Source organism: Vigna unguiculata, chromosome 7 (assembly GCF_004118075.2).
Source record: "Vigna unguiculata cultivar IT97K-499-35 chromosome 7, ASM411807v1, whole genome shotgun sequence".
In the NCBI taxonomy this organism is placed as follows: domain Eukaryota; kingdom Viridiplantae; phylum Streptophyta; class Magnoliopsida; order Fabales; family Fabaceae; genus Vigna; species Vigna unguiculata.
The window spans coordinates 25636846-25650962 of record NC_040285.1 but is presented as its reverse complement, the minus strand read 5'-3'; the positions used below and the strand labels follow the sequence as shown (position 1 = coordinate 25650962).

The following is a 14117-nucleotide window of genomic DNA, read 5'->3' as shown; positions in this document are numbered from 1 at the left end:
GTCATTTTGACTTAATTAAGTCCCAAATAAATCAAATTTTGTACAAGTATATATTTAAGTGCCGATTAAAAAGGTACGTGTAGACTTTTAAAGCCACTCAATTATGCCAAATCCTCTATTGAGAAGAGACAACATATAGATATATATATTTAGAATCCAGGGTTCTGTTCAAAAAAGTGTATCAGCTTTACTTAATCATTCATTATAATTTTTTACCACTTTTATAATTGAAGTATGATCAATGGAGGACAGGGGAGTAAATAAATAAATAAATAAAAATGAAATTTTGAAATAACGAAGAACTAATAAGGAGTGTTGTAAAAGGCTAAAAGCTTTAACCATGATTGCACATCCAACTCAACCAACTGGTGTTTCTTTTTATCATTATTTACCAAAAAGAACTCATAATCTCCAAGTGGATCTACCATGGCATTCTAAGTTTGATCACATTTGCAAAAATCTGAACCATCTTCTCTTTCCCCCATCCCCATATATACCAAAAGACAAGAAAAGAGAATGATTACTATGGGATTTTTAGATGAATATTCATATATATGTGTGTGTGAAAAGGAAAAGGAAAAGCTCTGATGGAAAATGTTACTTTTAGCAGTTCAAAGAAAGAGGTATAAGCAGTTGCACATGAGCATTGGGCAGATTCATATCATTTGCAACCACGTGGGTCCCATTCGGGAATCAAAAAGAGGGTCAGAAAGGTGACGTAGCGAGCGAGGGTTTTTTAAGTGACTCATCAAACCCTAAATTATGTGGACTTTATTATTAGGGTTCTTTGTCGGCAAATGCAGCACCTAAATGATAAATTCATGGATTGAGGTGTTTTTTTTTGAGTGATATCGTACAGTTTGATGTATTAGATCATATGAAAAAGAAGAAAAAGATGTAGATGTTCATAATTATAAAACCCGCTGTAAGCCATTCATGCATGTGATAATATTTCACTTTTTGTCCCCCTTATGTGTGTATATAACTCCTTTTACCTTTCCTCTCACAATTATTTTATTTCCTCTTTTCAGCTTTCATAAATCACCCTCTATCATTTTCCCTCTTAATACACTTCTACAACTTTTTTTTTCTTTTAATTTTGCTGAACAAAGTGTTATTGATTTAGTAACTAATAAAATGAATTTGTAAGGAGTTGTGTGAAGAAAATTATGGAGAGATAGATGGATGGAGGATGGTACAGTGGCTTTAGACATGAATAAAGGTTATTTACATACAAAAGGAAAGAAAATGTACAGATTATTTGCCCCCACACCACAGTGATACAACCACACCAATGTCCCACATCTGCTAAGTGCAACTTCCTTCTCATATTTAAATACTGAATGAGTGAAACTTTTCCTCAAAATGATTGATCAGGATCTCTCATCCATAACACAAAGATTGCCTTTACAGAATTACAGTGGAACAAGGATAAGAGCGCATTATCCCCTGTACCTCCGTCCACGTCAAAAAAATAAATAACATTCTTCTGTTCTCTTCTGTCTTCTCATCACACTCACTGTATATCAACATTACTCTCATTAATCATTCATGTACTCATTCTTTTTATAGCCATTCAAAATTACGCTCCTAATTCTACATGAAAATATACAAACAGATTAAACACGCATTGTCCTCGTATAGCAAAGGAAGTGAGAAAAAACAAAGCTGCTGGTTTATTGGTTACATGTGTGGAATGGTCTTGTTTGTATGATTGTATGAATTGTACGTGAATCGGAAGTTTCGTTTGAATTTATGTTATTGTTTGTATGTATGTGTGTGTGTATATATATATATATATATATATATATATTGATTGAGCGTGCTATTCTGTGTCTGGTTCTCTCACACAGGCCAATAATCATCGATAGTAACAAAGGCATGATTTGGAAATAATGACAAAGTATGAGAGCAATGAAACTACAAAATTGCCGTTACTGGTTTGGTATATATGGAGATGGAGCTTGACCCCAACTTTTAGACCTTACCCATTTCTCATCATTCCATTGTCTCATTCTCTTCCAATTCTTTATTTTATTTTCCCAATTTACCTTATAATAAATAAATTAAATATATATCGCTCTATCCATTCATTAGGTTGCGTCAATATTATATATATCAACTCTCATCTATGCAAACGACAATAACATCGGCTACATGTTTATAAGTAAATTGGTCTCTCGCATAAATATATTATTGTTGTTGCAAGTGGACGACATTAAAGTTTCAATCTTAATCAGTGGGACCTGTTGTTCCAATTTTATCAGAAATTAGTGGGGACCTACATGGACCATGCCATATGCATGGCTCAATTACAGCAAATCACACCATCAATGAACATAACTTAACTTTTTTTTCATATAAAACAAAACTTTCTTTGCATAATAACTTCTAAAGGACCATCAAAATAATATATTTTTTTCGTTAAAAAGTAATAATAAGTTTAATAGCTTCGAGTTGTTCTGTACTGTACTATATTCAATCCCTGCCTTCTGCAATTACATCATAAAGATTGATTATTAGCCTGCAAATCACTTTCAATTAATGTATTCTAACATATTATTATTCAATCTCTTTTTTAAACCAAAAACTATGTATATATATATATATATATATATATATATGTTATAAATTAAAGAAGGCAAGTGGTTGATACAATGAGTTGAATATACTTCACCGAAGAAAAAGAGAGAGTTGAATAGACCTAAATGGTTTCCTTTTGTCAACACATTTCAAGGAAAAGAAGGTTGAAAACAATCCTTCACCTTTTCATTGATTGATAGGGATATTTACTATATATATGTAGAGAGGGATGTGATATATTTACTAAGTGCTAGCTTTTTACTCCAAAAACATGACAAATAAATTAACAAAGTAGATCGAGACACCCGTGGGAACTATACAAGAAAATTTGATTAAAATGGAAAACCAATTCAATGTTTATAATTTTTTTTTATATATATTTATTCACATGCATCAATTATTTGACAGTAGTACGAGCAAAAAGGTGTAATCATGGTTGTTGAGACGATGTTTAGAAGTTAAGAAACCAATGCTTAGACTGGCAAATCAGAGATTCTATGAGCATTATGGAACGACGTAAATATTTCTCAACCTGAAATTTTGCTTTTTGTTTATAATTCTATTAAAAACTTGAAGCTAATCAAATAAATATTTGATTTGATAGTTCACATGGTTAATTAATTATGTGCACATGTATACGAAGTTAAATATATTGTTTTTGTTTAAAATTAAATAAGTAAATATGAGGTTTGTTGTTGATTCATAAATTTGTTAAGAATTAAATTAAAGCATGTGCTTACATGAAGTTTGAAGAAATTGTTCCCTTTAGGAAAAGGGAAATTGATTAGGTATAGTAGGAGTAAGTTGGAATAGAAGGAGTGTCCCTAACTCAACATTACTTTGGAAAAGTGACTAAGGAAGGTGGACTATGCCTACATATATTTATGAAAGTTGTTCTAACTTAGTAGTCTCCACCGTTGAAACTCAACAGGGAGAATTTCATTGTCTTTATTAGTATGACCTAGGTCAAATTTCAAATGTGGATTAAATTATATGTAAGTGAGTTTTTAAATAATACTTTTTTTTTATTTTATCAGCAAGAGAAAAAAATACATTTGAATTATTTCAACCCATATCCAAGGATCTAAAATGCACATTAAAAGCCATTGAGTATTATTTCTCCTAAATTATTTAAGAGTGGAAGTATATGTATCATTTCTCAATTAGTGTATTAATAGATTATATGATTTAAAAGTATTCTAAAATTATTAAATTTGCATAACTGTTGGTATTAAATTAATTACATAATATGAATGTCTTTACATCTTATATAAGTAATGCCATAGGAACATAGGAACAGACAAAGTGAATGAAAGGAGGGTGATTTTTGTGGAGTGAGACAGTTCAAGAAATTAGTCTATGGCCTTTAATATTGTCTAGAAACAGAAAATTAATGAATAATTGACGACATCTTTTGAAGAAAGACTAATGTAAGAGATTAAAACAAAATTCTCAAATCTTTCTTATATAATATGAAAGAAACAGATGGAATCATCTAATCGATTACAAATATGCTAATCAGAAAAAAAAAAAAGGAATTCATAAATAAAAGTGAGTAAAATAAATGATATATAAATAAAAAAGAAGAACGCGCAATAATTGAATTTATATGTATTATTGATATAAAAAATTTACCCTGTCATTCAAACAAAACTCGTCGTATGTAAGACTGTTTAGATATTAATGGTAAAAGTTAACAAAATTTATTATATAAACAAACGTGATTTGCAAAAGAAAAAACTATTAGTATTCTTATTTAATCATTTATTTTATGAAAACGTTCAACAAAGCATATTTTTTATTATTGATTAAAAATTATTAAAATTTATATAATTGAGATTAGTAATTAAAGCGTGACACAAAATGTTGTAAATTTTAACAGTTTTTCTATAAAAAAATTGGAGTATATAGACTTTCACCTGCATGCATTTATATTATTCTATAGTACATATAATATATTCTTTTTATATTAGTTTAAGGTTTTATTCAAAGTTTTCATGACATCGTGTTAATTTATTATCGTACACACATCATCAATTTAATTACAATTACATAAATTAGCGTTTCTAATCACTTGATAAGTGATTTATTATCATCATCATCCTCAATACAGTTCATAGCAAAACTGGTGGCATAAAGTAATATCAAAGTATTCGTAAGCAATAAAATTTTTAAAACATTACATATTAATTATATTGGTTGTAAGATAAAAAAGAAATATTAGTTATAAGCTAGTGTATACATAACTAAACTAGTTTATATTTAATCATAACCACAACTAAGTAAAAAATGTCACTAATTAAAGAACAGTGTACACTGACAGAAAATTGCATGGTTAATTTTTTTTACCCATAAAAAAATAAAAAAATATGTAATTAACGTAAAACACTTCTTGTTGGTAAATTAAAAACTGTATTTTGTTTTTAAAAAAGGTAGCATATATATAATGATGTACTGAGAGGAGAGGCATTGAAAAAAGAACGTAAAGGACGGAAGACAGCACGTTAGATGGAATAGTCACTTTCTTTCGTTATTCGAAAGCGCTATTATATGCATTTTTTTCTTTCAATTTTAATTAAATTTTAAATTTGTCATTTTCAAACTGAGAAGTGAAGATAGACACAAAAGCAGGAGCCAATAAGTGCTTCAATATTGTTCACCATCTACCAAAAAGCCCTACGTGATCCAACATATATATTATTATTTATTTATTATTATAATTCATTATTCATCTTATCTCAAATTCCTTAAAATAATATTGGTAAAGTTAATAACTATATATTTTATATCATTAATATTTTCTTCCAAAATCACTTCAATAATAATAATAATAATATACGAACCAATAATAATTTAAATGAGTTTGTATAATCTGAAACGTTTACAGATATACACAGTTATAATGTATGCATTTTGCACTTTAGATAAGACTGCTCCTGAAAATGATATAAAAAATTGACGGAAAAAATAAACTAAAGTGTAAAAGTGTTGAATTTTATGTGTAAATATTCTTTTCTTGCCTATTTCATGTAGCTCCGATAGTATATATATGCAACTATGTGTGTAAGAATTATTAAAAAATAATGACGACATTATTATTGTTAATAATATTACTATTATTTTTAGGTTAAGTGAAAACGAGATATTCCTTCCCCTTCTTGCTTTTTTAAATTGTGACAGTGACAATTTGACGATATTCAATTTATTTGATGATTAAAATATTCAAAGAAAAACGCTCCAATTTGACAACCCAAAAAGAAAGATCAATTTAAAAACGTATCACTATGATTAGGGCTTTTTTTTTTCTTCAATAATTGAACCATTTTTGAATTTGTAGCCAGAAATTAATCTTTTTCAAATGCAAACTTATTCGAGTAATAAATATTATTTTTTAATAATTTTCATACACAATTAAAATGATATTCTATTCACTGTACTTAAAAAATTGAATGAGGTTGTTTTACACGATGACTATTATTGATCAATCTTATAGCATCACTTATGAAGATCTTGACTTTTGCCAAGCAAATAATATTACAACTAATAATATAATGTTAAATAAATACATATATTAAGACCAATAATATTACACTTTTTATTCAAAAATCCAACTTGAAATTTAGAAAGAAAAAAAATCTCTAACTGTTGTTATTAAATAAATCAGGCTAATGACAGTGGAATAACAGAGGAATGTTTTATTCCTCTCTCAGTTTCAGTGACTAAAATGAAAGAAGTAAACATAAAGCAGAACAATAATATTATATTTATTCGTTTAATTTTAATTTAGTTTTAGATGAATTATTATTATTTATTAAAAAAATAAAAGAAAGAAAGAAAAGAATAGGAAGACCAATTGATGCACGCCACTGGTGAGCATGCTGGGAGATAGATGAAATTACATAATAGTCCAATATTTGAATTTTAATTTCAAAATTACCGAGGAATCTGAACCATCGGAAATTACCCCGAACACACGTGAACAGAAGAATTTTTGTATTATTGTGGGGTCATTTTCGAGAATGATTCGATCAGAATCAACCCGTGACGGGGTAAGGTTAAATCGGTAACTACCAACTCTAGGCGGCTGAGTCTTACTCATAGTGCCACTTCTGTTATTTCCATTAAAGAAGAGGGGTGTTTTCGGGAAAAAACTATTCACTTTAAAATATCCTCAGAAAATGACAAACTTTCCAACTTGAAGCCCTCGTCTTCTAGTATTGTCACATAAATTAAACTTTTAAAAGACTACCACAACTGTAATTCCCACAATACCCTTCTTAATTATTATTATTATTATTATTATTATTATTATTAATAAAGAATATTGTAAATATTCTCTCTTTTTCCCATACAGTTTATAGAGTACAATTAACTATTTCAACAATACAAAAATTTAAAGTATGAGAATCAATCTACGTGCGTTTCAATCTACTTATAGCAATTCTGAATAAAGTTTACTTCACCCTATTAGCACAACTTTTCATACACTTTTCACAATCAATTTTTCAAATAAAATTGTATATAGAAGGATTATTCAAGTTCGTAATCCAACGGAAAATATTTAAATCAATGGACATAAATATGTGAATGTGTAATATTTAATTTTTAAACTTAAATATGAATAATATATATATATATATATATATACTTTTTTTAAAATTATTAAGATTATGTATTAAAATTTGTGATTATAATTTATTTATTAATAATCGATATTAAAAAAATTAAATATGTACTATTTTGTATTAGATTCTTTATCATATATATTTTTTATAGAAGATTATTTAATAAGTATTTAGATAAATACTTATATTTTTAGATTGGACATAAATTTACATTGGACGAGGATAATTAAACTCATAGTCACTGCCATGTCATCGCTACTCATTGGTACAAGACATTGATACACTAGAGTTGGTGGAATTTGAAAAAGAAAAAACACTTTGATTCGGTAATATAGGCAAAATAAGTTAAAGTCGTATTTTTTTTACCACAACTAATTAACATACTAAAGATTTAATTTAACTTTTATAAACCTAATAATGTAAAAGATAACATTATCTGAGCAATAAACTATGTAGAATACGACTTTAAAAAGTAATTACTACAAATTTAACGACTATGCATTATGAGTACAAAAAAAATACATTAACAATACGCAATAAAAGTTATAATTAATACAATTTTTAAGATTGCTATAAGAAAAAATATCATACTTACCTCATTATTCTTATTATTTCTACTACATCTATATATATGACGGTTTGTAAAAAGTGGTAGTATAAAATATTGTTATATACTAGTTATCACAACCTATTTTTAATTATTATGCATATATAATATTCCCTTCGTTGTTCTTATGTATTAGATTCAAATTATAGATCATGCTCATGATTATAAAACACGATATTCATACCGTCTCTTGTATTAATATGTTTTTAAACTAAATGTATATGGAAGAGGAAAAATTTATACTAGGAAATTAATGAGAATCTAAGTATGAGTTTAAGTCCCACATTAAATAAATATGAAAAAGTTGAGTATTATATTGAAGATCTATAAATCTCTTATCTTATAAATTTTTAGTTAAGAGTGATGTCAATTTCTTATGTATATATTAAACTCATGTTTTATGGTTGTTATATTTTCTCCTTTTTCGAAAGACCCAACAATGATGTCAATCCAGTTTCACCAATAATATATCATTTGAAATTTCCTCTTAATATGAATTTTGTGTATAAAACTAATATATTTAGTAAAAACTTACACACATTATTAACTGAAACGATAGTAAAACTATTTTTAATGAGCATAAAATGGTATAGCAATATTATTTTGAATTAATTAAATAAAATGAGTATGTTTTAAGTAACTAATTACGTATTCGAGAAAAAAAAAAAAAAGAAGTGAAGGGCTTTTTATTAATATGAAGGAAGGGTAGGGGCATATATATATATAGCTAGAAACAACAGTGCCTAAAAGAAGTATAATATATAAATATATTTTATTACAATGCAAATCCAAAGCGTGGTTTCTTGTATTGTTGTGGCAGCAAACACCCTCGTCTCCACACCATAAAAGGAGGAGAGTTTCCTGGTTTTTGTCTTCCTCTAGTTGCACAAATCCCACCTTTTCTGTCTCAATTTCCTCTCTTTTTTTCTTAGTTTTTCTCAACAAAATTCATCTTGCTGCAACAAGTTCAGTTGAGTGAAAGAAACAAACAACACTTGTTTGTAAATTAAGTAAGGGAATATTTTCAATAGATTCTTCTTCCCTTTTCTTTGCCTAACTTCAATGTCAAACATCACAAGTTGTGATAGCGGGAGCTTCTCCACAGAGAATACCAGAGAAGATGCAGCAGCAGTTAAACACCAACCTGAGATGCTTCCTCAGTTTCATAGTCCACATTCTCTTACTTCAACCACAACAACAACAAATAACACCAATGCTTCCAACACAATTTCACAACCTCCTCCACCTGTTAAGAAGAAAAGGAGCCTACCAGGAAATCCAGGTATGAACTTTTTCAACACACATCTCACAAATAAAGTTTACTCTTTTTCAGTCCCACTTACATCAATATTCATCATTCTTTCTTTTCTTCTCCTTCTCCTCTTGCTTTCTCAGCTTTACTAGTTTAAGTAACACTTTCTAATAATTGGTTTTCAATTTCTTTTTCGCTTTTAAAATATGGATGGTCAAATTAAAGCTGCAGCCATAGATGAATATTGTCATCTATGGCCTGCGCATGCTGTGTAACAAGAGTTCTGGTGTATATATATGAGGAAAAAAAATCTGTATATTTTACTAAAAAAGGGCTTTTGTGTAATGAAATTCAGAAAATGATATCCTACAAAAGGTGTACATTAAATTTCAGGACGATGACATGGTTAATTAACTACAGCACATTTAATTAAGATATATGAAGAGATAAGCACCATGAAATTAAGATAAGGCCTTGATCTGTTAGAAGTCACCTTCTTTGAAACTGTGACAAGGATCTGGGTATGTTTTGAGCCAGAATTTGATAACCCAAATGAAGAATTATTGAGGAGTAATTAGTAGTCGAAGAAGCTCACTCAATTATTGCCCTGAAGGGCTTTACAATCATTGCTGTTCACTGTTGACTTTGCTTGACTACTTGTTTCCTTTGTTTTTTTGTTTCACAATAGTTTCAAGATAAAAGGACCATACATATATATATATATATATATATATATATATATATATATATATATATATATATATATATATACATGCTTTTATATATATCTGAAATAATAACTCTTGCTCTGTGTGTATGTGTGTGTGTGAATGTGAGTATTCTTATGTGTTTGTTTTCTTGTGTCTGTATCTGGATGCGTCAAAAAAGAATGAAAGGGTGTGGAAGAGACAAGGAGAGAGAGAGGTTTAAGATCTTGGAGTTTTGTTGCTTTAGTTTAAATTATATGGAAAATATATATTCTATCTTTCTCTTTCCATTCTTCTCATCTTCGTGTGAACCAAGAATGAGATGTTGCATTCTTCTTCTTCAACTCCATTATTATTACAAATTATACTTCATCACTTCCTAGTTTTTTGTCACTTTCTTCACCTTTAATTAAATATATCCATTGAAACAACTTGGAATTATATTAATAATCAGTGCACATATAATTGCAGCACATTAAGCTACTACTAATAAGATGAATATATCTGCATATACTTGTAGTACATAGTTTAATTACCATTTTGGAACTGACGTGTGTGCAGATCCAAGTGCTGAAGTAATAGCATTATCACCAAACACATTAATGGCAACAAACCGGTTCATATGTGAAATCTGCAACAAAGGGTTTCAAAGAGATCAAAACCTGCAGTTGCACCGGCGAGGCCACAACCTGCCATGGAAGCTGAAGCAGAGAACAAGCACAGAGGTTCGGAAGAGGGTTTATGTTTGTCCAGAACCTTCGTGTGTCCACCACAACCCTGCAAGAGCACTGGGTGACCTCACCGGCATCAAAAAGCACTTCTGCAGAAAGCACGGCGAGAAGAAGTGGAAATGTGATAAGTGCTCAAAGAAATACGCTGTTCAGTCTGACTGGAAAGCCCACTCAAAAATCTGTGGTACAAGGGAATACAAGTGTGACTGTGGTACCATTTTTTCAAGGTTCATTATATTATATATTCTTCTTTTTTATTTTATCATACCATGAATATGTATGTTTGAAATTTGACTCCGCAATATAATTCACCATGGTTTCCGTGCATAAGTTTCATGCAGTACCTTTACATGGGGACCCTTGTTCACTTAAATAATCAATTTCTTTCGTAAATAAACCTTTGTTAGGTTGCTTTTATCTGTTTTCAAGTTTTGTCTCTAGTTTTTCTAAACCTTTTCTTTATCAATGGTCAATAATAATTAGCAAGTAGCATTTATATACATTTTTTGCACGATGTGTAGAACTACCAGAACCTAAGTCTTTGTATATATATATATATATATAGTCAACAAGAAAAAGTCACTGTAAATATATAAAATTTATTTGACTGTCAAAGATTCCCAGGCTGAGGCACTTTTTATTTGATAATAATAATAATAATAGTAATACCCATGCATGGTTTTCATGAACAACTATGTACCTACTTTGCATTATTTATATGCAGCTTGTCAAAATCCTGTCTTTTTAATTTTCCTTACGCATGCATTATACTGAATCCTTCGAATATTCGTTTTTTTCTTTGCAGAAGAGACAGTTTCATTACACACAGAGCTTTCTGTGACGCACTAGCTGAAGAGAACAACAAAGCCAACGAAGGACAAATACCAAAGATAGGTTCAAACCTGCAATGTCAACAGATTCCGAACCTTGTTTCTTCATTACCGATCAACACCAACGTTGTTCCCAACCCACAACAAATCGGTGGCACCTCGGAGTTCAACCGTGGTGAACAGAAGCACCCACTGTCACTCCCACACGAGCTAATGCCAATGCCTGCACCAAAACCCTTCAACAACAACACCGCCATGGCAGGAACAGTGTTCTCCAGAAGCCTCTCGTCAACCTCTTCGCCGTCTCTCCAACTGAGTTCGAACATATTCGAGGAAAACGGGCCCCACCTGGCTGCAGGGTCGCCACACATGTCAGCCACCGCGCTGCTGCAAAAAGCTGCGCAAATGGGAGCAACGGTGACGGAGAAAAGTTTTAGCACAAACATGGCACCGCCGTCGTTTGGGGTGCTGCAGCAGCAGCAGCCGAATGGACAATCCTTCATGAACCAGTACATGCACAGTGGGCAACACCAACAGGATCCGAACGTTAACATCTCCGCTCAGTATAACGGTTTCGGCGGAAATGGGATGAGTGGAGGGAGCGTTGGAATGAACGGTGTGGACATGTTCAACGCTATCTTGGACCAAAGCAAGGCTTTGTCAAAGATCATAGAGCAAAGCAACAGAAGCAGTAGTGGAGGTGCAACAAATGGAGGTTCAAGTGCTGCTATTAACGTCGCTGGAAGTAAAGGAAGTGAGGATGTGATGACTCTGGACTTTTTGGGAATAGGAGGTGGCGGCGGCGGCGGCGGTGCGCAAGGAAACTTCTATGGTAGTGCTCAGCAAGCAGAAAACGGTGCAGCGGATGAGGTTTGGAGAAACTGGTCAAGTAAGAACGCAGGGTTTGAATCATTTTCAGCAACAAGTAGCATTTGAAAGGGTGCAACAAACTGAAAAATGTGTCTTTCTAAAGAGGAAGATGCATTGAATCGTGGACAGTGATCGATTACTTACCATCAGGAGCAGCCAGTGGAACATTAATTGTAGAACCATGCATAAAATTTGTGCTCCGATGTTAAAATTAAGGATAATGTCAATTTCTGAAACACTTCTATAATACATTTTTTAATCTCTCTTTTATCACAGCATTTATATTACTTTACTCTATAGGTTTTTCTCCATCCCTCACCACGATTTTTTTTTTCTTTTTTCTGAACAAAATGTTGTTTTTTTTAATGTATATTTTACATGCATGTTTGTTATTTGGAGGTGATTTGTTTTTTTCTTACATGGCTCTGAGCGGGGGAAAATTAACATTTGGTACACACAGAAGTTTTATTTCGACTGTACCCTTCATTTTGACTGAAGTAGGGGCGGACTGTAAAATTATGATGAGATCTTAAAACCTTTATTATTTCATATACTTATTATATACATAAATATATTACTACTAGTATATTCTAAAAAGTTATTATATTTATTATCATCATTTAAATAGAACACTTTATTACTAAAAGGAGTTTTTAATGATTATTTGAGAGAAAAAAAAGTGTTGCTAACAAATATTTTTATATAAATTATAAGTAGAGTTCTATCAACTATGTACGAAATAGAATTACATTATTTATTAATTTGGATTCTAATGTAAAAAACTACAAAATTTTTAATTATATTTTGTGGATAGCTTTTTATTATAAAATCAAGAGAAACAACTAACTTTGGAAATATATCTGTGTGTGTAACTTTAGTAAGAAGTGATAAGACGAATAAGATTTAGAAAGAAAACTTTTAAAATTTATGGATCCCATGACACGAACATAAGGTCTTTGGAAAACATTTATGTAACACCTTAAAAAAACTATTTTCTCTATTATAAATCCAGTAGAGGTTTGCATAAAGCGTCTTTCAAAATATAACATAAATATACACACACAAAATATACATAAATACAACTATTTACAAAAGAAATTTCAAAATAAAGTCTCAGATTATCTTATTGTCTTTCGGTTGTTGTTCATGCACTTGTATACCTTATATTTATTCTAGTACATAGTATAGTCATAGTAAGTTATTATACAAACAACACGGTAAGTTATTGAAATAAATTTCTATCATTAAAAAATATATATAAAAAGAAACAATTTTAAAATTCATAACAATCTATTATAAATATATCTCCTCAAATACTAACATATGATCCATATTAGAAAGTTTGTTATTTGGTTAATCTATTTTATTAGGATATGATCAGTTTAAAAATTCGAGTTTTCTATATATAAGTCCCGTGAGATATGGAATTCTTGGAATTTAGTCATTTAGAAAGTCAAGTTCAAGGGAAACTATGGCTAAAGTCATAAGCGAACCTAAAAATAATGTATCTCAATATTAGTTTATTAAGACATAATTTCGCACGTTTCACATTGTATGAGAACTCTCAACTCAACTACTCATTACTTGATATTTTAGTCTATGTAACTTAAAGCATTAGTGAATCAAGAAAATTCATCATTACAACGTAATATCAATACTTAATACACAACTCAAATAATAATTCACACATAATCTCATATGTCTAATCCCAAATTCATCATTCTAACTAAACATTATCATATAATATAACTAGTTTAAACAAAACCACAAATCAATCATGTATAACAATTAATATTCATTTTTCAATTATAAAAACATTTATATTCAATTCATTTAAGAGACTGTAAGAGAAAAAAAAATAATTTGAATGAAAATTTGCTCGCTTAAACAAAAGTTCCTTCTTTTAATGAAA

The 14117-nt window shown here is 29.9% G+C and overlaps 1 protein-coding gene across 1 annotated transcript; it reads left to right on the top strand.

The window, feature by feature from the left end:
• Positions 1–8611: 8611 nt before the first annotated feature.
• LOC114191748 (zinc finger protein GAI-ASSOCIATED FACTOR 1-like) lies at positions 8612–12497 on the top strand. The gene is made up of 3 exons (XM_028081123.1): positions 8612–9097; positions 10336–10732; positions 11311–12497. The coding sequence occupies exons 1-3, from the start codon at positions 8878–8880 to the stop codon at positions 12269–12271; spliced, it is 1578 nt and encodes a 525-aa protein (XP_027936924.1). The 5' UTR covers positions 8612–8877; the 3' UTR covers positions 12272–12497.
• Positions 12498–14117: the final 1620 nt, after the last annotated feature.

What these genes read in the sequence shown, in the direction of transcription:
- LOC114191748 (XM_028081123.1), top strand. Translation starts at nt 8,878, where the DNA reads ATGTCAAACATCACAAGTTGTGATAGCGGGAGCTTCTCCACAGAGAAT. An exon ending in GAGCCTACCAGGAAATCCAG is followed by an intron (nt 9,098 to 10,335) that starts GTATGAACTTTT and finishes ACGTGTGTGCAG; the next exon opens with ATCCAAGTGCTGAAGTAATA. An exon ending in TGTGGTACCATTTTTTCAAG is followed by an intron (nt 10,733 to 11,310) that starts GTTCATTATATT and finishes TTTTCTTTGCAG; the next exon opens with AAGAGACAGTTTCATTACAC.